The sequence below is a fragment of the Perognathus longimembris genome, chromosome 3 (assembly GCF_023159225.1).
Source record: "Perognathus longimembris pacificus isolate PPM17 chromosome 3, ASM2315922v1, whole genome shotgun sequence".
NCBI lineage: Eukaryota > Metazoa > Chordata > Mammalia > Rodentia > Heteromyidae > Perognathus > Perognathus longimembris.
Genome location: NC_063163.1, coordinates 96,628,032 through 96,654,056, shown reverse-complemented (window position 1 = coordinate 96,654,056; position 26,025 = coordinate 96,628,032). Strand labels below are relative to the sequence as shown.

The following is a 26,025-nucleotide window of genomic DNA, read 5'->3' as shown; positions in this document are numbered from 1 at the left end:
CAAGCTCCACTACTGACAAAATAAAAGGGGGGGAGGGAAGATGGAGTGGAGAGGGGAGAGAGAGAGAGAGAGAGAGAGAGAGAGAGAGAGAGAGAGAGAGAGAGAGAGAGATGCCAGAGTTCAGAGTTTACTTAGCTTGGGAATTAAAAAAGACTCAGGATTTCAGCACCCTGTTTTCTCAAGGGGAGGTTTATGAACAATCCAAAACCAATACAAAAGTATAGAACACAATTACAGTTACCAGAAACAATCATGTGTCTTTTCATTCAGCATGAATGATTATTAACTCATGGCAAGCTTTGTTTCAGGGAATGGGTATTTAGCACTAGGGAACTGCAAGAAATGGGAGAGAAAAGAGAGCCAGAAATCAGGCAATCAGAGCTGGGAATGTGGCTTAGTAGTAGAGTGCTTGTTTAGCATGCATGAAGTGTTGGTTAGATTGCTCAGTACCATATAAACAGAAAAAGCCAGAAGTGGCTCTGTGGCTCAAGTGGTAGAATGCTAGCCTTAAGCAAAAGAAGGTCAGTGACAGTGCCCAGGCCCTGAGTTCAAGCCCCAGGACTAGCAAGAAATAAAGAAATCAGGCAATCATCAATCACTCCTGTTTTACTACCTCTGACCACTTCCTTGAAGGAAAATCCTCCTGGGGAAACGAATCTTACCTGCCTCTCAGGTTCGTGAGCAAAGCTTACAAGATGAATTTTTCATATAAACACAGATGGGAGACACCTACATATGGCTAGATATCTATTTGTAATCCTAAGAAGTCAGCTTACTGCACGAGGGGTTGGAAAACTCCAACCAACAGGCCACATCCAGTCTGTCACCACCTGCCTTTGTGCCCCCTAGATCTAAGAATGGTTTTTATAGTTGGAAACTACTAAATTTTAAATGATTATTTAAGTACTTACACTGTAGTTTCACTTTTTGCCTCTCAGCAACAAAGACTAAATTAGTTACTTTCTAGTTGGCCAATCCCAAAAGTTCAGAGCAAACAGCATACTCAAATATCACTCTCAATTCAAGTTTAGGCTCTTTCTAAGCTCTGGCTATCTTAATATCAATGACAAGTCATGTTCACCTACATCCTTGCAGGTGTGGAGCAGAGCTGAGATCCCAAAGCACATGAGATCCTGTTACAAAGCACAAAGTCAAACCCAAGTACCAGGTCTTCATAAAGGGCATGGACTGCAAGATGGCCAGGGAGGGAACATTGGGGGGAGGTAGGGTGGGGAGGAGATGTTCCTGGCAGTCAAAATGTATCTCAAGCCAAGCCCATCAAATGTAACATTCTAAAGAAAACACAGATTTCCGCTGAGGCATCCATAAGCTACAGGAGTACAGACATTCAACTGTCTCCTTCCTCTCCTCATGCTCTCTAGACCAATGATCCCATCCCTAGGTTTGGCCAGCTCTACCACAACACAGCCCCCCTCCAATTGGCGCTGAGAATACTCAGGAAAGTCTAACAGGGACCAGACAGAGATTCCCCCCTGCGGGAAGCAAGCTGAATTCCAATCCCAGGTGGAGAGTGCACAAGGCCATCAGGCTGCTGGGGGACAGCTCATCTCTGACAAAGGTAAATGATGACCTCAAAACACCTAACATGTATACAGACAGGGCAACAAGGCATGTAAACCAGGCTCATCTCAGTGCTGGCTGTGGTACAAGCATTCCTGACCACACCAGACTGTGCTACCACTGGCAATAAACCAACTGGCATTACCAGGCCTCCTGCTGCCAACCACCTGTCCAGACACTATCATCTCCACCTAGCAGACAACCCCATGCTGCCCTCTCCCTCTTCTAAACTGACACTGGGCCTGCTGCCACCCAGACTCTACACTTTGGTGCACTGCCCCAGACGACACCTGCACAGCCTTTGGTCATCTGTTGCAGTCTCAAGACTGGCCAATGGGCAGTGAGTGTAGAGGACACAGAGAAGGATCTGGTTCCCATTAAATTTGCTGCATACAGAGACCAGTCCACACCTCAGCCCACCACAGGTTAAGTCACTGCAGCAAGCTAGACACACTGAGATTATACAGAAAGACTGGTTTGGGACACTTGCCAATTGGGGTTTCCAAGTAATCTGGGAATTCAGAGATATGACTTTTTTTTTTTTTGGAATCACAAAACTAAGTGGATCTTAAAGACACTACTGTTTGGCTTCTTCATTTACAGATGGGAATTCAGAGGCCCAACAAGTTTTAACGATTGGCCAGTGTTATAACAGCAGCTAAGGACACAGCTAAAATGGGCAATATTGAGCAAGACAAGGACTAAGTGGGTCACAGCCCTTGTAATCCACTGAAAGCCAGATGGCTAAAACTCCAAAAGTACCAGTTCTCGGCTTCAGGGAGGACCAAACAGAAAAGTGGAACTCCTATCACCATGTGGAACAACTAAGTCTCTGTTGGAAATTTATCTGTTTTGCTCTCCCTTCCTCATGTTCACTGCACCACGCTTTCTTCCCTCCAAATATGTCTGTATCTGTCCCCGCTGCAGGCCAAGATCAACACACAAGACACTGTGCACCAGCTCCAAGTCCCCATGCAAGGGGAAGGCACTTATCCTCATGAACATAACAGCCTTCTACTGCCCAGAACCAATTTCTGCCAGCTGCCAATGGCCATATACTGCCACACAAGTTTCTCCCTCTGAAAAAAAAAATCCCTTCTCTACCAGAGCATTCTGCTCTCTTGGAGCTTCAATCAAAGTCAAGCAGGAACTCCATGAGCCAGAATTAACTGGACAATGCTATTAAGCAGAACTGGACAATGCTATTAAGCAGACCCAATCCATTGCCAGATGCACAGGAGAGAAGCCAAAATGCTTTTCAGATTCAGTTACAAGCAGTCCAGAGCAGAATCCACAAGCTTCACAATAAACAAGGGAACTGTGAGTTCTTTCCCAACCAAGGACCATGGAGCTGACAAAGATTATGTGTCACGTAGCCAGTGACTAAGGAAGCTTCCCAAAGTAGAATGTGAACCAGGGTGGACACAGCTGAACTCCCTCCCTGCTCTTCCAGCTACACTTGGCTGTATTTGAGGGTCATCAAAGACTAGGGGGGATGGAGGGACTTACTCTGGGATGGTGCCACTCTCTCCCTCCTTTAACTCAGATCCTGTTCCTTTTGATAAAATCCCTATACCGGGGGCTGGGAATATGGCCTAGTGGTAGAGTGCTTGCCTCATATACATGAAGCCCTCGGTTCAATTCCTCAGTACCACATATATAGAAAAAAGCCAGAAGTGGCGCTGTGGCATAGAGTGCTTGAGCAAAAAGAAGCCAGGGACAGTGCTCAGTACCCGAGTTCAAGCCCCAGGACTGGCAAAAAAACCCAAAACAACCCCTATACCATAACTTAGCCTTCTTATTATCTGATGGAACTACTTCAAGGAAATCCTACAAAAAGAGCCCTGCATGGGTGGTTCACACTTGTCATCCTAGCTCTTCAGAAGTCTGTGACCTGGAGGACAGGGATTTGGAGCCAGTCTGAGTAGAAAAGTCCTGGAAACTCCATCTTCAATTAATCACTAAAATACTGGACCAAAGGTGTGGTTCAAGTGGTAGAATGCCAGCAGTCAGCCAGAAAGTAAGGCTCTGAGTTCAAGCCTCAGTATGGAGGGAAGGGAATCCTATAAAAAGAACAAGGGCAAGGAAAAACTCAAAGGTAAGGAGGGATGTGGTTAGAGGCCAACCCTGGCAAAAGTTAAAAAGGCCCTATCTAGTGTCCCAGAGGTGGAGGAAGGAGAATTGCAGTTAAAAGGCTGGCCCAAAGTTAAAACAAGACCAGATCTGAAGAAAAACAAAATAAATATGACTAGTGGCATAGCTATAAACACAGTAACTACTCTAAATGTTCAACAAAATACATTAAGACTAGATAAATTAAACTACAACTCTATTAGAAAGCAATAACCTGACCCTTAAAATAATGCTAATAAAATATTTAGTAACCTAAGAAAATGACCACATTAATTGCCAAGGCAGAACATACAACTAAACAAGACCTCCTCCCAATAAAAGAATTTTACATATTATATACAATGTTGGTAAGAAAAAACAACAAAATTTTGCTTAACATTAAGCTGTAACCTATCTCCCATAAGCTTTTTAGTCCTGAATGACAATCTAGGCTTCCAGATGTGGCCCCAGAGAAATCTACTGCCAAGCCAGGCATGGTGGCACAGCCTGTATAATCCCAGCACTCCAGGCTGAGGCAAAGGAATCCCTAGCTTAAAGAACAGCCTAAGCTACAAAGCCAGATCTGCCTCAAAACTACATGTAATTACTAAACTAAAGAGAGAAGAAATCTATTCCTTCTTTACAAGGTCTCCTTCTTTGCAAGATCTCCAAAGGACATAGTGTCTATGGATTCCTTTTTTTTTTGGGGGGGGGGGGTTGTAAAGGATCAAAAACTCTGGTTAGGAAGTAAAATCAACAAAAGAGCTGTTCAAAAACCAGTCAGGAACTGGTGGCTCACACCTGTAACACTAGCTATTCAGGAAGGCTGAAGTCTAAGGATCAAGGTTCAAAGCCAGCCTGAGCAGAAGTCTGTAAGACATGCATCTCCAATTATCCACCAAAAAAGCCAAAAGTGAAGGTATGGCTCAAGTGGTAGAGCACCAGTCTTAAGCAGAAAAGCTAGCAAGAGAGTACAGAGGCCCATAGCTCAAGCCCTGATGCCAGCATAGACACACAAAAAGAATTATTAGGAGGAGAGCCCTATGTGAACAGCTTATGAAGAGAGATGGGCTCTAGAATGGCATCTAGCCAGAAAGAAAATGAGGGCTTCCATCCTTGAGCTCCCAGCTCAACCCAAGCGAACTTGAATGAGGAAGCCCAGAAGGGAAAGCAGCCCAGGCTCACACCCTTACTGTAGGGATAAAGACCTGGAGCAGGAAACTGAACCCTGCTCATGGTTCAAAGCCAGCCTGAACAGGAAAGTCTGTGACACTCTATCTCCAATTAACCAGCAAAAGCTGGAAGTGGAAGTGTGGCTCAAGCTTAAAGGACAGTGCCCAGACCCTGAGCTCAAGCTCCAGTACTGGCATGTAGGCGTGTATACACACACACACACACACACACACACACACACACACACACACACACACACCTTCAAATCAAATGGCTCTGGAAAAGGGCCAAGAAGAGAACACCAGCTTAAAGATTCATTCAAGTCTAGGCACATGGAAACTGACTGTGAGGCCGTATGAGCCGTCACCTGATGCTCAAGGTGGGAGGAGGTTCTCATGAGGAAGCCTAGCTTTGGATACCCAAAATCATGTTTAGAGCTCATCCTATCATGCCTGGTCTTATAATTCAGTAAACACAAAGTGACACTCGGGAATTACAATGAATTCACATTCTTGAAGGAGATTTGGGGATTGGGGAGCAGAAAGAAAGAGAAGAGAAAAAAAAAAGGAAAACACATTTTCCTTACCCTTTCAGGTCTTTTCTCTTCACTCATGGGGCCAACTGGCAGAACACACAATTCTGGAGGCCATCTCCACCTCTACATCCCAATAGCCAAGTGTACTAGGAAACTAACCGCTAGCTGGTTTTCTGGCAGCCCAGTTACCTGGCCCAACAAACAAAAAAAGAAAATCCCCATTTTTTGAATAATCAGAACCAGCTTTTTTCTCCAGTCTGTGGGCAGGCTCAGCAGGAGAGCCAGGAAAGCCTGGAGACAAAACTGGGACCAAGTCTCTCACACACCTTTCTATTGCCTCGCTCATTTCTTTCTAGAGCCTCACACACCCCTTTTTCAGGGCCACACTCACTCTTCCACAGAGAAATCTGCCAGCAACTCACACCATCTGGCTACTTGAAGAAATGCCACTGGAGATGAAGCCAGACTTATGTTAATAATCACAACCTGTTTTCCTTTGGGCAAAATTCTAACAGTGTCTCACCAGCTGCTTTGGGATAAAGTTGTGTCCATCAAACTTGCTCCCAAATTTGCTAGGGCTGGATGTGGTAGTACATGTCTATGATCTCAGCTCCTTGGGAGATGGGGTAGGAGAATGGTGGAGCCCATTCTAGGCTGGCCCTAGGCAAAATCAAGACACTACCTGAGAAATAAACTAAAACAAAAAGGACTGAGTTTCTGGGAGCATGGATCAAGTGGTAGAGTATTTGCCTACAAAGTGAGAGGCTGAGTTCAAATTGCAGTACTGCCAGAAAAAAACAACAACAAACACTTCCCTGTTCCCATCCTTTCTCTTCATTCCTGGTTTGGCCCTTTCCCCAGAGACCTAGCCTAAGGTCTTCCACAAAAGCCTTCACTACCACCAGGCTTGAACAGCCTCATGGTGAACTCCTCATCTAACCTCAATCAGCTCTCTTCATCTTTCCCATAGCCTTCCACCTCCTTCAACTACTACTTCACAAGAAAGTAATTCCAGGGACCTAACTCCCACTTCTAGAGGTGTTTCTTTCCCTGATCAACAAGCTTCAGTTGCTCTCTAATTCTCCCTGAAAGAAAGCATAATGTCCTCAACCTTGGCTTTTGAAATTTTATATAGAATGACGCCAACCCTCTTACTATTACTTTAGCCTTCCCCACATGTCACATTTTCCACCAGTTCTCTGACCAGATTCAGTATGGGAAGTGAATGCTTTCCAGGCCTTCATTTCTACCTGCCATGGTCTCTGCCTGGAACACCCTCCTCTCCATTACCTCTTCCCCTAACAAGTAGGCCAGGTATGAGGTTTCCCTTCCCACACGCCCTACAGCACTGACAAGTCCGAAGACTCTCAATTTTTGCTCCCACCTGGCCTGCAGTTCCCTTGCATGTACTTAAAGTTGAATCTGAATTATCTTCCTGTTTCTCAGGTAGCAAATAAACCTTTCCTGAGAAATGCATCAGTGCCAATGCTGTACACTTAATCCCTACTGAATGACATACTGAAAAGTAGTTAAGGTGGCAAGTTTTATGTCATGCATATTTTCCTTATGTTTTGAAAAGAAACATGGAAAATAAGGGAGAGCAAAAGGATCCTGGTAACTACGGATGTGGTCTACAGACAAGCAGGTTCACCAAGCTGCCTTTCTACTTCTTAGGAAGGTTTAGAGGTGGCATTTTTAAAAACGGTTCAATTATAAAAGTGATGTACAGATGTTAAAGTTACATAAGTCAGGTAATGAGTTCATTTCTTTTTGAACAGTGTCACCTCTTACCTTATTTTCTCCCAGTTATTCCATCCAACCTTCCTCCCCCAGAAGTTGTATAGTCTAGTGAGTATCACTGCTACATTTCTTTACCCTCTGTCCCACCATTTCTGTGCTTTCCCTTAAACTCCCCCAAACAGATAAAGTTACATATAAGACCAAAGTAAAAACAAAAACAAAAACAGAGACAAAGGGGCTGGGGATATGGCCTAGTGGCAAGACTGCTTGCCTCTTATACATGAGGCCCTGGGTTCAATTCCCCAGCACCACATATACAGAAAATGGCCAGAAGTGGCGCTGTGGCTCAAGTGGCAGAGTGCTAGCCTTGAGCAAAAAGAAGCCAGGGACAGTGCTCAGGCCCTGAGTCCAAGCCCCAGGACTGGCAAAAAAAAAAACAAAAAAACAAAAAAACAGAGACAAAGAAGAAAAAAAAAACACAAGAAACAAAATAATATAAGACTTCTTGTTTCCATTTCTTGGTGTTCATTTCGATAACATAATTTTATATAGTCATATGCCCACAGCCATTCAACTTTGTGATCCTCTCCTAAGCATATCCTCCTTTGGTCTCACTGTGTGAATACCTAGAGACCTGTATATTTATCGTGTATGTGTGTGTGTGTGTGTGTTTGTCTTTTACCATCCAATGTGTTTACTTGCAGATTTACAGGCACTACAACAAATGAGGGAAACCATGTAACCCATGTTTCTTTGGGTCTGGCTTACTTCGCTTAATATAATTTGGCACTGGGTATTAAGAACACCTGTAAAAGGCCTCCAAAACTAAATGTGGGTAGTTTTCACTCATATTATGAGACAGCAAATAAAATGTTTTCAGAAGCTGATACTCACAAATGAGTTTCATTTGTATGCTAAGGGAAAAGATCTGGGTGAAAACAAACAACATATAACCACCAAGTGAGCACTTGCACCGAGCATAGATCTCACTGGTGTGTCTCATACCACACAAGGACATCCAACCTGTCAGATAAGCACTCTGAGCCCAGTGCAGCAACTCTGAGAGGGGACAAGGTGATGGATAGAGCCCTTGCTGGCCCACCCCCCATGTCATATGCCCCCAGGTTCACACTGATGCCACAGTGGTATTGCTTGCAATTGGGGAGGCCCATGACACAAAGGTGATCCTATCTACTTAACTACAGAAGTCCAAGTGAGCCTCGAATAGCCACTGGGACATCTATAGTTGAATAGATAGCCTTGCTGTGGTAGCATCTGCAGGTCTAGGTATATAAAAGCCTTGGTCCCCAGCATGGCAGTAGGAGGAAGTGCTGTAGGTGCTGATATCCTTGCTACTCTGGAGGCAATGATCAAGATGATCATGGCTACAGGCCAAGCTGTGTGGAAAAAAAAGTTTGAAGAATTCATCTCAACATAAAATGCTGGGCATGAAAGTGTGTGCCTGACATCTCAACTATAATGTGGGAAGCATAAATAGATCATCAGTCTACTCCAGCCCAGGCAAAAAACAAAACTTTATTTAAAAAATAATCAGAACAACAAATGTAGCAGTTGTACTCACTAGACACTATGTTGGCAATGAACTATTTAACTTGTGGGTAGGGATGGAAAGGAAAACTGGGAGAGGGAGGGAGTGACATTGTCCAAAAAGAAATGTACTCTTTACCTGACATTTAATTGTAACACCTCTGTACATCACCTTTATAATACTTAAAAAAATTAAAAACCGGGCTGGGGATATGGCCAGAAGTGGCGCTGTGGCTCAAGTGGCAGAGTGCTAGCCTTGAGCAAAAAGAAGCCAGGGACAGTGCTCAGGCTCTGAGTTCAAGGCCCAGCACTGGCCAAAAAACAAACAAAGAGCAAAAAAGAGCTAGAAGCATGGCTCAAGCAGTACAGTGCTGCCTACCAAAGCACAAAGCTATGGATTCAAACCCCAGTAACATATACATAAGGTGTGGCTTAATGGTGACTCCTTAGAAGGACAAACCCTGAGGCCATCACACATAGCCAAGACATAGTTGAACAAACTTTGCCTGTGCTTGTTATCTATAGAGTTTTCACATTCACAGAGACCTAGAGTACAAAAGTAGCTGCCACTCTGCTGGGGGGAGGGGGGAAGGGTAGAGTGGAATGGGGAACTATTACTAATGACTGTAGCAAGTTCAATTGGGCAAGATCAGGAAGGTTCCAGCATTGGGTGGTAGGTAATGTTTACACAGAACTGGATGTCTATGTGCCCTCCAAATGCATACTGTTGGAATCCTAACTGCCCAAATGCAGATAATGGGAGGTGATTAGGAATGGGGTGGATGCTCTCATAAGAAGCAGGACAGGTGACGGTGCCACCCTCCACCAAATGAGGCAGTGAGGTCATCATCCACTGGAAAGGGGGATTTCCACCAGGAACTCAAACATGCTGGCACGCTGACTGGGACTTACAGACTCCAGAACTGTGACAAGAAAATGTTTGCTGTTTAAGTCATACCATCTGTGGTACTGTGTTATAGTAGCCTGGGCTAAACAGCTTGACCCTGTCTCAAAAAGAAGAAGAAAGAACAAAAAAGAAAGAAAAAAGAAACAGAGAGGAGGAGATGAGAAAGGAGGGGAGGAGATGAGTAGCTGCCAGGGTGGGTGTAGGAGAGGGTCATAATTCAAGGATTCAAGGTTTATTTTTTGAAGTAATGAAAATGTCCTAAAAATAGACAGTGATGATGGTTGCATAACTATGACTATGTGAAAAACACTGAAATGCACCCTTTCTTTTCTTTTATCAGATAAGGTTTTGCTGTACAGCGTAGGCTGGCTTCAAACTCAAGACTCCCCTGCCTTAGCCTTCCAAATGCTGGGAATACAGGTGCGCACCACCACTCTTCACTTAAATATTACTCTCTGAACAAGCAAACCGTATGGTGTGAATTCTATCTCAATAATGCTGCTTGAAAAGACGACTACTCTCAGGATCATGGATTCTCATGTAAACAGCAACAAGAGTAGGAAAAAGTCAGGGTGACTGAGTCAGAATCTCCTGCTGCACATCCTCATTCTAAACACCTGACAAGATGGTTCTAGGTTTCCAAGCAGACTTCTTGAAGGGCAGAGAGATAAAAGGAGACAAAGCCCCCAGGGTTACTGTAAGTCTACATGTCCCTATCCCCCAGAAAGTTGAAGGTCAGGCATGACTAGTGGATAGCAAATGGTAATAGTCCTGGGTGGACAAGAACCAAAGATTCAATGGCCCTCACAGGTGCTCAGTCACCCTGATTGCTCCCCAGGCTCTATGGGAATCTTCACATCTCTTCTCTGATCTCTGCAGCTCACTGTGTAGCAGTCATTCATGCCTCAACCCCATGGGACCTGCCAGAACCTTCAGGCGACCCCTGAACACCATGGGTGCCCCCAGTACAAAGCCCAAATCTGAAGACTAAGTAAGGATATGCCAAAGCATCAGAAATTTAACTTTCCCTCTTTCTTCCATATTGCCTATTAAAATAAGGAAGTCTACGGTTTTTATGGTTTTTCACTTCCTTTTTTAATGCCTCACAATCATTAAAAATGAGAACAAAGTAGTTATAAGGCTTCCCTATACCAACTTGGCAGGGGCTGTTAGTGAGAAAAATCAAGAAGATTCTCTCCTTCAAGATCCTAGCTTCCAAAGCCCCCAAAGCCACAAGGCCAAAGGGTCCAGGAACACCATAAAAAGGACCCCATTCTACCCTTTCAAGTAGAGGACAAAGGCCATCCCAGGCGGCCTGACCTGTGCAAGGTTCAGCTGATGTCAGCACAGAACTCAAGAATCCTGGCCTGAAGGGTATGAGGATTGAGGATTAACACGAGTGGATGTAGCTGGCTTCATTTAAGGACTATGATGTAGAGAATGTACACTGTACTTTTTTGCCTTAGTCAATTCAGGCTGTTGTTTAAAAAAAAAAATACCATCAACCAGAGGGCTATAAAACATGAAAATTTATTTAGCCTGGAGGTCTAAGATCAAGACACTGAGAGATCATTCCTGAGGGTTCAAAGCACTTTGAACCCACTTTCTTGCTGTGTCCTCTTATGATGCAAAGAATAGGGATGGGGTCCCTGGGATTTCTTTTATAAGAGCAATAATCCTATTCACCAGGGCTTTACCCTCATAACTTAATCACTAATCATGACCAAGGCTTTACCTCCTGGTATTAGCCATTACCTTGGGGATTAGGATTTCAATATATGAATGGAAGAGAAATACAAGCCTCCAGTTTACACCACTAGATCCAGAAAGACTTGGAAAGAATGGAGGGCAGTGAAAGCCATGACAGACCTCTAGGTCACAGCTGGAGCTGAGTACTGGCTAACCACATAGGTGAAATCACCTGTCTCTATTGAGCCATGCATTTCCCCTTAAAATTCTTTGCTATGGTCCGAGTGTGGTTTGTCCCCACCAAAAACTCTTGTTGAGGCTTAATTCCTTAAGAAGAGGATGTGATGTTGGGCCAGGTGCCAGTAACTCATGCTTATAATCCTAGCTACTCATGGGGCTGAGATCTGAGGATTGCAGTTCAAAGCCAGCCCAGGCAAGAAATTCCATGAGACTCTTATCCCTAATTAACTACATAAAAAGTTGGAAGTAGAGCTCTGTCTCAAGTAGTAGAGTGCTAGCCTTGAGCAAAAACACTCAGGAACAGCGCCTATACTCTGAGACATACATGGATCCACAGACACCAAAATGTTTCTTTACAAAAGGCAATATTGAGAAGTGTAGACTCTGCATAAAAAGGCTAATGGCATCTTGCAGAAATGTGTTCCCATTCTTTTGAGATTGGATTAGCTAACATGAGAATAAATTGTTATAAAATCAAAGTTATCCTTTGGGTTTTGCCCCTTTACAGGCACCTGCTAGCCCTCCTACTTTCCTACCTAAAGCCCTGACCAGAAGCCAAGGAAATGAGGCCATCTGATCTTGGACTTTCGTAGACTCCAGAACTGTGAGCTAAGCATCTTCTCTTTATATACAGCCTAGTCTCAGGTACTGGGTTGCAGCAACAACAACAACAAAAGACAGAAAGAGAGGGAGAGAGGGAAGGAAGGGAGAGAGGGAGGGCAAAAGAAAGAACTGAAACTATGATGTTCAATCAACAGACATTAGATGCGTTAAGTAAAGACTCCTTGAGATCAGCCAGAAATCTAACACTTGACCCCCAATGCTCCTATGGGGCTCCTTCAAGGAAGAAGTTATTCTCTCCAGCTGACAGGAGGAAAAGTTAGAATGAAATCTCTGCATAAGGGTACACAGACACAAGTGCCAATGATCCCAGGTGAATCTGGATCTACATATAAAACATATGCCTCCTTTAAGCCACTTTGAGAATAACTATTAACATACTCTTATTTGCAAAAAAATGGTTTCCTATTCTACTGCTTTCCAACTGACCCCAGTGGCACTTTTTATTTTTTATTTTTTTTTTTTTATTTTTTTTTTTTTGGCCAGTCCTGGGCCTTGGACTCAGGGCCTGAGCACTGTCCCTGGCTTCTTCCAGCTCAAGGCTAGCACTCTGCCACCTGAGCCACAGCGCCGCTTCTGGCCGTTTTCTGTATATGTGGTGCTGGGGAATCGAACCTAGGGCCTCGTGTATCCGAGGCAGGCACTCTTGCCACTAGGCTATATCCCCAGCCCTCCAGTGGCACTTTTTAAAAAGAAAGTATATGGGGCTTTTAAAATGAAGTGCCTCTTCAAAAGCTCTTCTGCAGTTAACAGCAGCACTGACTGGGTCAAGGATTCCCATGGGCTGTTGTGTTCCTGGCTCTGCCTACCTGACTCCTATGGTAAATGATACATGGGGTCTCCTCTTCTTTTCCCAGTGTCCCACAGCTGTGCCTTGACCAGCCTAGAGATGGCTCCTTTTTTGTGCTCCCTGAACTATGCACTTGACCCTCTTAGTACATGGTCAGCCATCTTGGCATTTCTCCCCACTATTCCCAGCCAGGCCTTACACACTCTTCTCTAAACACTTCCTAGAACTCACATCCAACCATAATCAGTAACACAGTAAGCATTCACAGCCCCTGACTGCAGGATAGGAAATGTAGATGAATAGGCAGTGTCCTTCCAACAGATCTGATGTCTCAGGTCCCTCACCACACAAGCTACTGGGAGAGCCTCAGCAGAGGGAGCTATCAAGAGTTAGGAAGGGGATGGGATTTTAACTTTGTGAAACAGCACTAGATGAGTTCAATCTCCAGCACCAACAAATCAGGAAATCTCCCCAGGAGATTTACAAAATAGAAATTACATCCCTCAGTGGCTGCCTTGCCTTCAAGGAATAGCATAAAGGCTGGACCAGATTTTTCCTAGGTGGCTATCTTCCCATCAGACTGAAATGGATTATCCAGGGAAAGCCTAACTTGTAGAACTCAGCACTCAGTGTCTGACACAGCAAGTACTCAATATGTGTTTGCCAAATAACTGATCAAGATCTCCTCCACTTGGGGAGTCACCCTGTGCCTGCTTTCTTGCGATTAACATCCCCAACACAGCCCCACCATCAACCACTCAACCTTGGGTGGGTTATTTTAGGCCGTGTTTGTTGTCTCCCTCACTCTCAGACTCAATCACTGGATGGCATATAATTATGATAATAATCTTCCTCCAGCCACTTCACAAGAATGTTTCAAGGACTCATGAGACAGCCTCTGTGAAAAACCTACTTACATCAATGGGCTGTTCCGGTCTTCCCACCCCAGCACAGACACATGCATTTGTAAACTTGCCAGATGTTCTTCCCTTGAGCACCAAACACCCTTCAAGGCTACAGTCATTCTGCAAGGTCACAGCAGCAACAGTCAGAATTCGAAACTGCTTGCTAGCAGGCCCCAGTCTGAGAAATCAGAATGCTCTCTAAAGGCTAAGAAGGGAGGAACAATTACCAGCATAGAAAAAAATGCAACTGCTGGGGTGGGCCTGAGAAAATCCACTACCAGTTATTAGGTAGGACTGAGTAGGGTCTGGCTAGAACAAAGGAGGGATCTGAGCACATTAAGTTATAAAGGTGGAGTTTCATTTCATGAAAAGATGAAATGATACCTGAGGCATAGACAGACCTACACAGGCTCAGAAGCATCATCACTGAACGTATACACTGTTAAAAGAGCCCAGAGTGAGGCATGTCCTACAGGATGCCACAGTAGGACACAAATTATTTGTCTTAAGGATTTCATCGCTGTAAAGAAGGAAGCCAGACAGACACAGGATTAACAGGAAATAGCTGCAAACATACAGCTAAAGAAAGATACATAGTTAGGGGATGATGCTTGCACATTAAAAATATTTTGTTTTTGTTCATTGTTTTTTATGTTTGTTTGGTTTGGGTTTTATTTTGAAGCAGGTTCTTATCTTTCTATACAGCCTTGGCTGGCCTTGAACTTACCTTCTACCTCAGTCTCCCAATTGCTGGGTTTATAGGTGTATACCCTCATGCCTAGTCTGTTCTTTCATTTTTAAAGGGTAGAGCCCTCGGAGATAAGCCATTTCCATATCCATGAAGAAAGGCAAGAGAGAATTTCCCTGAAGGCACTGTGAAACACATAGTAGAAGCTCAACAAATATCTCTGAGTGACTGGATAGGAAGAGGTGGTTGCTTTGGCAAAAAGAAGGGAGGGAGGGGAAAGGAGGAGTGGGGGGGGGGAAGTTAAGTCAAAATGGGGTCACTGGGGGGGCCCAACTCCAATCTGATTCATGTCTCCATAAGGAGAAATTTGGACAGAAGGAGACACCAGGGAACAAAGGAGGCAAGGGGGCATTTGCAAGCCCAGGAGAGTAACTCAAAGGAAACCAACCCTTCCAGCTCCAGAGTGTTAGAAAATAAACCACTGTTATTCTGTCCACTCTGTCTGTGGTAGTTTGTGATGAGATAGCTTAAAAGACTCACATTGGGCACTTAAAAACTGTGGGTGTGAAAGCCAAAGAAAGAGCATCCTCAGTAATAGGTGTTTTCCAAAAGAGAACATGCCTTTAAGCATCAGAGTAGGGGAGTTAAGGATGAGTATGCTGCTCCAGGGAACTTGATTTTTTTACCTGAGGAAAAAATATGCCACAGATGAAAAATATTGTCTTACATTTGTAAGATAAGTAGGACAGGAAAATTAATAGAAACAAAAAATGGGATGGAGCCGGCCACTGGTGGCTCAGACCTGTAATCCTAGCTAGTCAGGAGGCTGAGACCTAAGGATCACAGTTCAAAGCCAGCCTGGGCAAGAAAATCTGTGAAACTCTTATCTCTTATTATCCACCAGAAAGCCAGAAGTAGAACTGTGGCTCAAAGTAATAGAGCACTAGCCTTGAACAAAAAAGCTCAGGAACAATGCCCAGGCCCTGAATTCAAGCCCTATGACCAACAAAATAAAAGTGGATGGACTAGGCACTAGTAGCTCAAGATTGTGATCCTAGCTGCTCAAGACTGTGATCCTATCTACTCAAGAGGCTGAGATCTGAGAATTGAGGTTCAAAGCCAGGCCAGGCAGAAAAGTTGGTAAGACTCTTATCTCCAATTAACCAGCAAACAGCTGGAAACAGAGATATGACACAAGTAGTTAAACACTAGACTTGAGCCAAGGGAGAAGCCCTAAGTTCAAGGTCCAATATCAATAGCCCACTCCTTCCCCCCCAAAACACAATAAAATAGTGGCTGCTCTACTGGAGGTAGAAGAGATGAGTAGTTATTATTTAATGGGTACAGTTTTAGTTTAGAAAGATGAAAAAGTGCTAAGGGTGTAGCTCAGTGAAAGAACAAGTATTTAGCATATTCAAGGCTTTCACTCAAACTCCAGTACGTATGCACATGTGTACATACCCCCACACCCCCACACACACATGCACACAAATGGTGGTGATGATTATATAACATAAATGCCACTACTGCATTCTTAAAATGGGGGGGAAGGCTCTGTGGATATAGCTCAGTGGCAGAATACTTGCTTAGCATGTGTCAGAATCCTAGGTTTGATCTCTAACACCTCTCCAAAAGTAGGCAGTACACTTTATGTTATGTATATTTTATCACACTAAAATTAATAAACCTATAATGTGTTATATAAGTAACACACTGCAATTAAAGTAACTGCATTTTCAAAGAAAAAAAATCTCCCTTGAAGAAAAGCAGTTGTATCCCACAGGAAGGACTTCTATGAGGGTCATTGTTCATTTCATATATCATCACCCCTGATCCTTGATCTGTAAGGCAGCAGCAGTAGTCAACACTCAGATCTATTGGTTAGAGCCCCGAGAATGTCTTTAAGTTCTCTCTGAACACTTCCACATTCACTGTGAATGTGGATCCCTCTCAAATCACAGGGGAAAGCTGTAGTGGGGCCTCCTGTTTGATTCAGGCCTATCCCAAGTGGGTTCAGTGTAGTTAGTGCTTGCCTGGACTCCTTGTTCTGGTCAGGGTGTCAGTTTCATATACAGACCCTCCTGGCTACAGTCTCAACCAATGAAGGGACATGGCTCTGAAAGCTGAAAGCAACAAATTAGGCAAGAGAGAGTCATAGGGCAGACACATTCCTGGTACCACTCAAGTTAACAGCACCCCCAGCTCCTTCAGTAAGATGTTCCAGAATGCTTCATTCTACTCCCAAAATACATCTAGCCTTCTGAAGCCAAAGAGCCTTATAAAATTTTATGTAGAGCTGGGAATGTGGCTTAGTGATAGAGTGCTCGCCTAGCATGCATGAAGCCCTGGATTCAATTCCTCAGCACCACATAAACAGAAAAAGCCAGAAGTGGGCACTGTGGCTCAAGAGGTAGAGTGCTAGCCTTGAGCAAAAAGAAGCTGGACAGTACCCAGGCCCTGAGTCCAAGCCCTAGGACTGGCAAAAAAATAAAAAATAAATGATGTAGACAGCTTCCACCCTCTTACATCTCCCTCTCTGTCTCTGTTCATAGAGAAGAGCCTGTGTTCTATCCAGAGGCAGCCACAGCTCTGGTCTACAGAGCCAGCAAAAGGTCTGGATTACTCCAACCAGCTGCCTGTCTTGACTATCATGAAAGGAAAAACAAGAGTGATCACATGGGCATCTACACATTGCTGAAATCCAAAGGGCAAGTGATTTTGCTCAATAAAAAGGTAGAAATGACCAGCCAAAAACACATATAAAAAGCCCCAGAGATGAGGCAGGAAGACTGTGAATTTAGGGCTGCCTGGCTACACAGTACGATCCTGATTCAAAGAAACAAACAAAAAGCATACTGATAAAATAGCAACACACAGGACCATCACATACCAGAAAGACTAGGGTTCTGAATTTACACAGGTTCCTAGGATCTCAACTATGCTATTTCCTATTTGCATCCTTACCTGTAAGTGGGAAGCCCCACTGGCCAGTTGATGTAAAGAACTCACCAGGGATTTTGGATGAAGCATCTTGTCATCATGCTCTCAGTACAGAGCAGTCTGTGGTGGTTTCAGCCCTTTCCTTAATCACCAAAACCCTTAATTCAGAATATAAGTGTCTCTCATTCAAAGGGATCTCGTGGAAGGAAGCTTCTATGTGTGCCACTGCAGAGCATCAGGCTGACTTCCCCCCACCTCCCCACAATGTAATTTTCCTCACTGTTCCTTTTCAGGCCAACAGGCCCCACCGTCATCTGAGGATCATCAGTAAACAGTGCAGACAGAAACAGATGGCTGAGCTGGGGTAGGATCTCTTTTTCCCTATCAACCACACAAGGCCACACAGCAGAGCAGACTATAGTTCAGCAGAATTCAAAACTGAGCTAAAATAACCAGAAGTTTTAAAGCCAAAAAGGACGCAAACTCATAGGATGCATGACACCAAGAGGATGATAATGTAGGCAGGTGTAGAGAAATAAACACATGAAAAAATCTCTTTACCTTCCCTTCAGTTTTGCTATGAACATAAAAGTGCTCTGAAAATTCTTAAATTAAAATCGAGAAAAATTCCTACTTTTACCTTGTCTGACTTTGTTGGGGTCTGATGATGCAGTAGGCAAAACATATCCACAGGAGCTGTAGGAAAGGCTGGACTCAACTTTCTTTGTTTTTGGGGGGGGGGGGTGTTGTTGTTTTGTTTTTTGCCAGTCCTGGCTGGGGCTTGGACTCAGGGCCTGAGCACTGTCCCTGGCTTCTTTGTGCTGAAGGCTAGCACTCTACCACTTGAGCCACAGCACCACTTCTGGCTTTTCCTATTTATGTGGTGCTGAGGAATCGAACCCAGGGCTTCATGCATGGAAGGCGAGCACTCTACTGCTAAGCCATATTCCCAGCCTTGGACTCAACTTTCTATGTCACTTTTTTTTTTTCAAAACTAGCATTTGAACAATCCCCATCCCCTCCCCGCCCCACATGCCTGGTAAGTGCTCTACCACTGAACCACATTCCCAGCCTTCATAATCTCTTTTAAATGATTCTCTTTAAATAACATTCATCATTAAAAATACCTGAGGGAAAATATAAAACCTAGTAGGAAGGAGAACTTGGAACCCAAAGTTATGAAATTAACTCCTCAGCCATTTCCTGTGAAACTAACCCATGTGCCTCTCCTGCTGGGTCTTACTTTTTTTTTTTTTTTTTTGGTGTCCGTTCTGGAGCTTAAACTCAGGTCCTGGATCCTGTCCCTGAGCTTTTTTGCTCAAAGCTAGTGCTTCTTGAGCCACAGCTCCATTTCCAGCTTTTATGATTAATTGTTGATAAGTCTTTTGGATTTTTCTGCCCAGGCTGGCTTTGAACCACAATCCTCCAATTTCAACCTCATAAATAACTGGGATTACAGGCATGTACCACAGGTACCCAGCTTCACTTACTTCTAACTCAGACTACTGTTGTAGTCTGACTATGATGCAGTGGATAACATGACCACATCCACAGGAGCTGCAGGTAAAGCTGGGCCCAACTTTCCATTATCATTTCAGACTGCAGATCTCCATGAACATCTTATTTTCTTTATTAATAATGTTTTCCTACACCAAGGCACTGAAGGATGCTTCCAGTTAGTTTGCCTGGCAGACAGCTAACTGGACAAGGCTGGTGTCCAATAACCAGAGGGCAATTCTCCAGACCCGGAAGAAGCTGTTGTGCCTGCAAAGTATGCTTCTGAATCCTACAGCTTCTTATTTCTACACTAGAGGCAGGGAATGTAGCACAGCCAGACCACAAGCAGGTCCCACCACACACCACAGCCAACCTCAGCTGCAAATGGACAAACAGCAACTGCAAGTACCTAAAACAAACAGGATAGAGTGCTGAACACATACACACATAGGCAGCTCAGTGGAGCCAAAAATAGCCTAACTTGTTTCAAGAGGATTCTGACAAACCAAGCACATGCAACTCTATCAGCAGAAAAAGAAAAATCAATGAAGCAGAAAACCAGATCAGCCTGAGGACTCCAAGAGATTCCTGACAACCCCACAGGTCCCTACCCTATCCAAACCGTATGCCCGCCTCACAGCCCACTCACTCTTTTCTTACACTATCTGCAAACTGTGGCTGGACTTCAAAACCTAGTCCTGTTAGCCCAAAGGCCCAATGAATGGCCTCTTGTTTACAACACACTACTTATGTATAATCCGATAGGTTTAACTTTAGGACTGGGGTCTGACTATGAACTAACAGCCCCCAAATAAGTACCCATGGGTACTTAGCTTGTAAAGACCAGGAGGCAAGGGGCACACTGAAGGATCAGTACTACACAGGGGTAGATAAAGCATGGAGGAGCCTATGGATAAGTAATGATAGATGTAGCCTTCCTTCCAGGCCAGAAAGATCAAAATGGGTGTGGCTATACTTCAGCCCCAGATAAAATCTTTATGTCATTGATTTCTGGTGGCTCCACTGAGTCAGAACTGTCAGTCACTTCATTTCCTTCTAATTCCTACCTTCACCTGCTCTGACTTGCTACTAAGTGAGCCTGAAACTTCCAAGGCCTGTAAGGAGCTTGCATATCTTTTTTTTTTTTTTTTAATGTCAGTTGTGGGGCTTGAACTCTGAGCCTGAGATCTGTCCCTGAGGTCTTTTTGCTCAAAATTAGCATTTTACCACTCTGCACCACAGCTCCATTTCTGGTATTCTGGTGGCTAATTGGCTGGTGGCTGCCCAGGCTGGCTTTGAACTCTGATCCTCAGATCTCAGCCTCCAGAGTAGCTAGGATTACAGATGTGAGTCACCAGCACCAGACCACAGGATTACAGGCATGAGTCACCAGCGCCCCAGCTTGCACATCTTAGGTCCCCCAAACATTTCCTATATTCCTTCCAGGACAAGAATGGTATGGTGGCAGGGAAATGTCCTATGCACAGATCAACTCCCACTGAAGGGATCGGATCTATGTGTGGAAATGACTCTGGCTTTATACCATCCTCATATCCAACATGCACTTAGCATAGAGACAGATCCCCTTTCAAACACAGTATCCTCCTTCAAACACACAGGAAAAAGCCACCCGCCATCCCCTACATAGATCACCTCTCCCAACCCCATCCCATGCCTTCTGGAGGAAGAAGGGTGGAGTTCAGGGAAAGGAGTAGCTTGACCTACAAGAGCAATGGAAAATCGCCCAAAAAAGTATTCATTTCTCCCTGTCAATTTCTCTTTCGTGGCTTCCCCTACCCTTTAACAGAGCCCTGCAGAGGTGTACCTGCACACACTCTGGAACCTACCTGTGTCCCCATGGAAAGTGCTGTCCCCATCACTGGGCCAGATCTGTCCAGTCTTGCGGACCCCCACAATGGTAGCCTCGGACACCACGACCTGGCACTGTCTGTGCCTTTTCTGGCACTGTGGTGTAGGAGGGCTGCTGCTGTCGAAGGACTGCTGCGAGTTCTGCGAAGGTGAGCGGCTCTTGTCCCGGAACATTCGGTAAGTGGTAGGGCTTGGGGAAACTCGGCTGGACTGCCCAGAGGAGAAGTCCTCCTCGCTGGAGGTGAGGTTCTCATTGGAGCTGCAGTCCGGGGTATAACCACCTCCACTGTCCTCAAAGCTCCGAGGGGAGTAGGACCTGCGGGGCCAGGTGAGGCGCTTCTCCTGCTCTGACGTGCTCTGGCTACGCAGAAGGGGACCCTTACCCTCCCCTTCCACCATCATGCCCCCGACATAGATGCTCTGGTAGGGCTGGTACTCCAGGGGTGGCCAAGGGGGTCTGCCGCCGCCATTGGCATTGATCAGGTTGTCCTTCAGGAACCGGGGATTCAACTCAGCGTCTTCGTAGTCGCCGTCGAGGCCGCAGCTACTCTCAGAGGAGCGCCCGCGGTAATGTGGCCTGGGTGCGTCCCCCGGGCCCTGCCCAGCCCCCTGCTGGGACTTCTTGCGCTCCATCTGCATGGCCTGGCTGCCCAGGGAACTGATTCGATCCGACACCTCTTTGTCGTTGACCTTCACCAGGCCACGCTCATGGTGAAACTCGACGTTCACATAGAAGGGCTTCTCGGTGTCCGCCGCCCCGGACTGCCCAGGGCCTTTACGGATCCTTTCGAAGTTGGACCTAAGCGCCGCCACGCTAGTGGGAGGGCCTCGATCGTCCCGGTCCGCGGGCGCGGCGGCCCCGGATCTCCGGGCAGCGGCCGGCCGGGCCTTACCCGGAGACCCTTCGCCGTCGGGTCGGACATCGGGCTCTTCGGCGGGCGGCGGGTCGGCGTCGTCCGCGGCGGGCTGGCGCGTGGCGGGCGTCCGGGGCTCGGCGGCGCCGTCGGGGGACTGCGCGGCGCGCCGGAAGCCCCAGCGCTGCCGGTCGTAGCTCTTCTTCTCCTTGGCCAGCAGCGTCTGCAGGTAGATCATGCGGAAGCGCTCCTGGTTCACCTCCTGCTCCAGGCGCCGAATGGAGGCCTTGCAGCGCTCCAGCTCCTGCTCGATGTCACCCACCGAGCGCAGCTCCATGCGCGGAGGCTCCGAGTCCGGGAACTGCGCCTTCCACGCCTCGGCGAAGCCCACGGGGTCCACCATGGCGCGGCCGGCCTCACCTGCGCCGCCCGGCTGCGCTGCGGAGCCCGCCTCAGCGGCGGCGCGGCAACCTCACCAGGCCCGACCCGGGGCGCCGGGCGACCCCCATGGCCCGACGCGGCGGCGGCGGCGGCGAACAATGCCCGCCCCCTCCGCGGGCGGCAGGTGAGGCTAGGGGCTCGGCAACCCCGGGCGGCTAGAGGCGCGGGGCGGGGCCCGCGCGTGGGGGGGGGGGGCGGCGGGCGCGGGGTGGGGGGGCGCGGGGCTGCGCGCGCCGCTATTGTGTGCGGGGCTCCTCGGCGCGGGGCGGCGCGGGGCAGGCGCTGCCCCCTCTCCTCAGCCCGGCCGCCGCGGGCCCATAGCCGCGGTGTCCGCACGCTCCCCAGCCCCGGCTCCCACAGCCCAGCCGCTTTGCAATTTGCCTACTCCCGCCGGCGCCTCCACCTCCGGCGCGGCGCGGAGCTCCGCCCGACCCGCTCTCGCCGCCGCACTCCCGCCCGGCCCGCACTCAGCGCCGCAGGAAGGGGAGGGCCAGGGGGCGGTGGCCGCGGCGTGGATGACGGGGGCTGGGCGCGCCTCTTAAAGGGGCCGCGCCCGGGGTGCTAGGTGCGGGCTCCAGGAGGCCCCTTCCCCTACCGAGCAGCTGCCCTCCCGTAAGTCCTCTGAGCGCGGAGGGAGACTGAGGCCACGTCGGCAGCGAACCTGGTTCTCAGCCTCGGGATGCCTGCTGAGGTCCTGGGCTAGTTCTGCACATCTGGAATACCTGGTTCATTTCACCACAGCCTGGCCCTGTGGCCATCGTTAACCCCTCCTACCCCCGCCAGCTAGAAAACGCCAGTTAGAAAACACCAATTGGGGCTTAATCCAGAGAGGAGCTGGCCAGGGCAGGTCGCCCAGGGACCAGGCTAAGTCACTGAGGCAGCAGCTAGTGTGCCAACAACCCTGAAGTGGGTGACAAGCAACAACTGGCACACAGGATTGTCAGAGACACCTAGCACTGGGTGATAAACAGGACCTATCCCCACCCCAACCCCCTTTAAATCACTCACACCGCTTCTACCTTCCTGAGCACTGGGTGGTGTTTTTGTGAGTACCAGAAGCCAATGTAGTTTTCCCCAGGTCTAGCCGATGCCGAACTTACCCAATTAATCTTTGCCTAAGGGGTTACCAGCCTCCTCCACCTTAGCCATAGGGCTTAGGGGAAAGGCCAGAAAACCTGGAGCAGATATTAAAACGACGCCTTTGATGGTTCCCCTAGGAAGCCCAGAGATCTGAGACACACAGCGGAACATACTGACCATAGGGAGTCTGAAGAATACAAAATAAAAATATTCAACCCGCCAGCTGAATAAAAAGAACATCGGATTTGGCAACCAATGAAATGGGCCTTGAGTCCTGATCACCTTTTGCTCTCTATATCTTAGTTTGCTGAGCACCGAAACGAGAACCCTCACACCTGCTTCTTAAAACTGTTATCCTGAGTGGATATGAGAAGTTATTCTAGTTCCAGTGTCCCAGAAGGCAGATGGAGAGAAAGGAAAGAAGAAAACAAAACAAACAGAGCTAACAGCCAGACTAGCCTGGGTCCAGTTCCTGTGTCTCCCACTTCCAGCTTTGTGATCTTGGCAATTCCCTTCTCTTCTCTAGGCCTCACTTTTGTCCTCCTCTGTAAAATACTATGAGCACCTTGTGTAAAGTGCCTGGGTGGTACAAACAAAACAGGCCTGAGCTGATGGCATGGGGTTCCAGTCAATGATGGTGTTTATGATGACTGGGCCAAAACCACCCCTGGGGATCCAGCCTGAAGGCTCCAAAGGGGCTGCACAGCTCACTGCTGCCCTCTGCAGGTCCCACTAATTTCCTGCACTAATTTCCTCATTGCCAGCTAACCTCATCTCCTGTCTGAACTATCAACATCCCATTTTTCAGAGAAGGAAACTGAGATGCCAGTGCTCTCTGACTTCAGGAACCATACATAGGATAGAGAAAAGCAAGAATTACTGTATAATAGTGTTCTCATTCTCTATAACCTCTTCTTCAAAATTGGCAAAATAAATCCTGACTTGGGCTGGGAATGTGGCTCAGTGATACTTTAGAAAGTGTTGTGCCAAGTTGCAAGACCACCCCCAAGAAGACCACCGAGATTCAGACACTCCGAAATGCAAAAGCAAGGCAAGGCTTTATTTAACGAGCTGCCAACTCGGGCCTCGTCCTACCCACCGACACAGCGGAGGTTAGGAGGAAGCCTCGAGCTATGATTACACAGGGCTTATAAAGGCAAAGAACAAGGTTACAACAATCAGCTGTGCAAGCAAGATTAGAACACAGGTACAAATCTGATTGGCTCAGGGTTCGATTCTAAAATGGGGTTCACGTGGTGGGGCCTGACTTCAAAGTCTGGCACCTCAAAAGTGCAAGGCCCTGGGTTTAATCCCAGCTTGGAAAAGGAAAGAAAGTGGGGGGGAGGGGGAGGGAAGGAGGAAAGAGAAAAAAAGAGAAAAAGAAAAAAGAAGAAAAAGAAGCTGGACACTGGTGGCTCATGTCTGTAACCCCAGCTACTCCAGAGTCTGAGATCTGAGGATCACAGTTCAAAGCCAGTCCAGGTAGGAAAGTCCACCCAATTAACCATGAAAAAACTGGAAGTGGCTCAAAGAGAAAAGAGCTCAGGGAAAAGGAAAGAGGAAAAAAAAGAAAGAAGCAAGAAAATGAGGGAGGAGGTAACAAGTTTGATAAGAAGTGAACTCACTGCCTTACGTATGAAACTGTACATCACTTTGACAATAAATTTTAAAAGTATAAATAAATAAAAAGAAAGAAAAGGTTGGGTGTGGTATTACATTCCTTAATCCCAGGAATTTAAGAATCAATGAAGCTGGAGAATTGAGAATTGGAAGCCAGCCTAGCCAAAGCTAACTAGACCTTATCTCTAAAACAAAAATACAAAGAGGTTGGGTAGTGTGGTTCAAATGGAAGATAAACGGCCTACGCAAGAAGCCTTAGGCTTGATCCATGTACTGAAAAAATAAACAAAAAGACCTGACCTGACAGGATCATGATCAATACTAGCTACCATCAAGTCACCTAGTGGGTGGGCTAGGCAAAATGTATACCCAGGCCTCCTGAACCCTGATCAATAGCCATCACATCAACAATATATATGCGCACACACACACACACACACACACACACACATTCCCAAAGGACAAAATTCTAAGTTCTTTGGTTTCTGTGAGGTAATCTGGGGTTTATTAGGGCTCACATGATCATTAAATGATTAGAGAGAAAATGACATTGGTGGGGAGACTTCATCTATAAATATGATATCTCCTACTTAGTTTCATCTTGAATATTATATGTTTACTCATTTACTTGTTTTGAGACGAGAAGTCTCACTCACTGCTTTTCACACTGCTCCTAAATTCCTGTGCTTAAGAAACTCTGCCTCTATCCCCTGAGTAGCTGAAACTATGAGCATATGCTACTGCACTCAACTTTTATGTCTATCTTTATATATTTATTCATTTATTTTGTGCCAGTACTGGGGCTTGAACTTAGGACCTAGACTCTGTTCCTTAGCTTTTTTCCTCAAAGCTGTTGGTCTACCACTTGAGCCACAGCTCCACTTCTGGCTTTTGGTGGTTAATTGGAGGTAAGAGTCTCATGGACTCCATACTGGTCAAAGGAGGACTATTTGTGTGGTCTGGAAGATGGCATAACCCAAGGAGAGATGGGTTCTTGCTATGTGTGTGATCATGACAAGGCAGTCAGAGCTGGGCCATAGCAGGGAGCACCCACTTTGTTTCCTCCACCCACTTCCCCAGTCACCCACAAATGAATCCAAGCAAGTCACCATCCACTTACTACACTGTCCAAGATAACTGTCATTGTGGCTATTTCAGTCTAAGTACAAAGCAGTTCTCCTGTAGCTGAAGCCAC

The 26,025-nt window shown here is 46.4% G+C and overlaps 1 protein-coding gene across 1 annotated transcript in view; it reads right to left on the bottom strand.

Annotated features, from left to right (window-relative positions):
* Bcr (BCR activator of RhoGEF and GTPase) overlaps positions 1-22,562 on the bottom strand; it is a 132,943-nt gene extending 110,381 nt beyond the window's left edge. Inside the window, exon 1 of the mRNA XM_048343524.1 lies at positions 20,814-22,562. Coding sequence (XP_048199481.1) covers positions 20,814-22,092 — 1,279 coding nt within the window. The 5' untranslated portion in view covers positions 22,093-22,562. The remainder of the gene's footprint in view (positions 1-20,813) is intronic.
* Between the last annotated feature and the right edge of the window lie 3,463 nt (positions 22,563-26,025).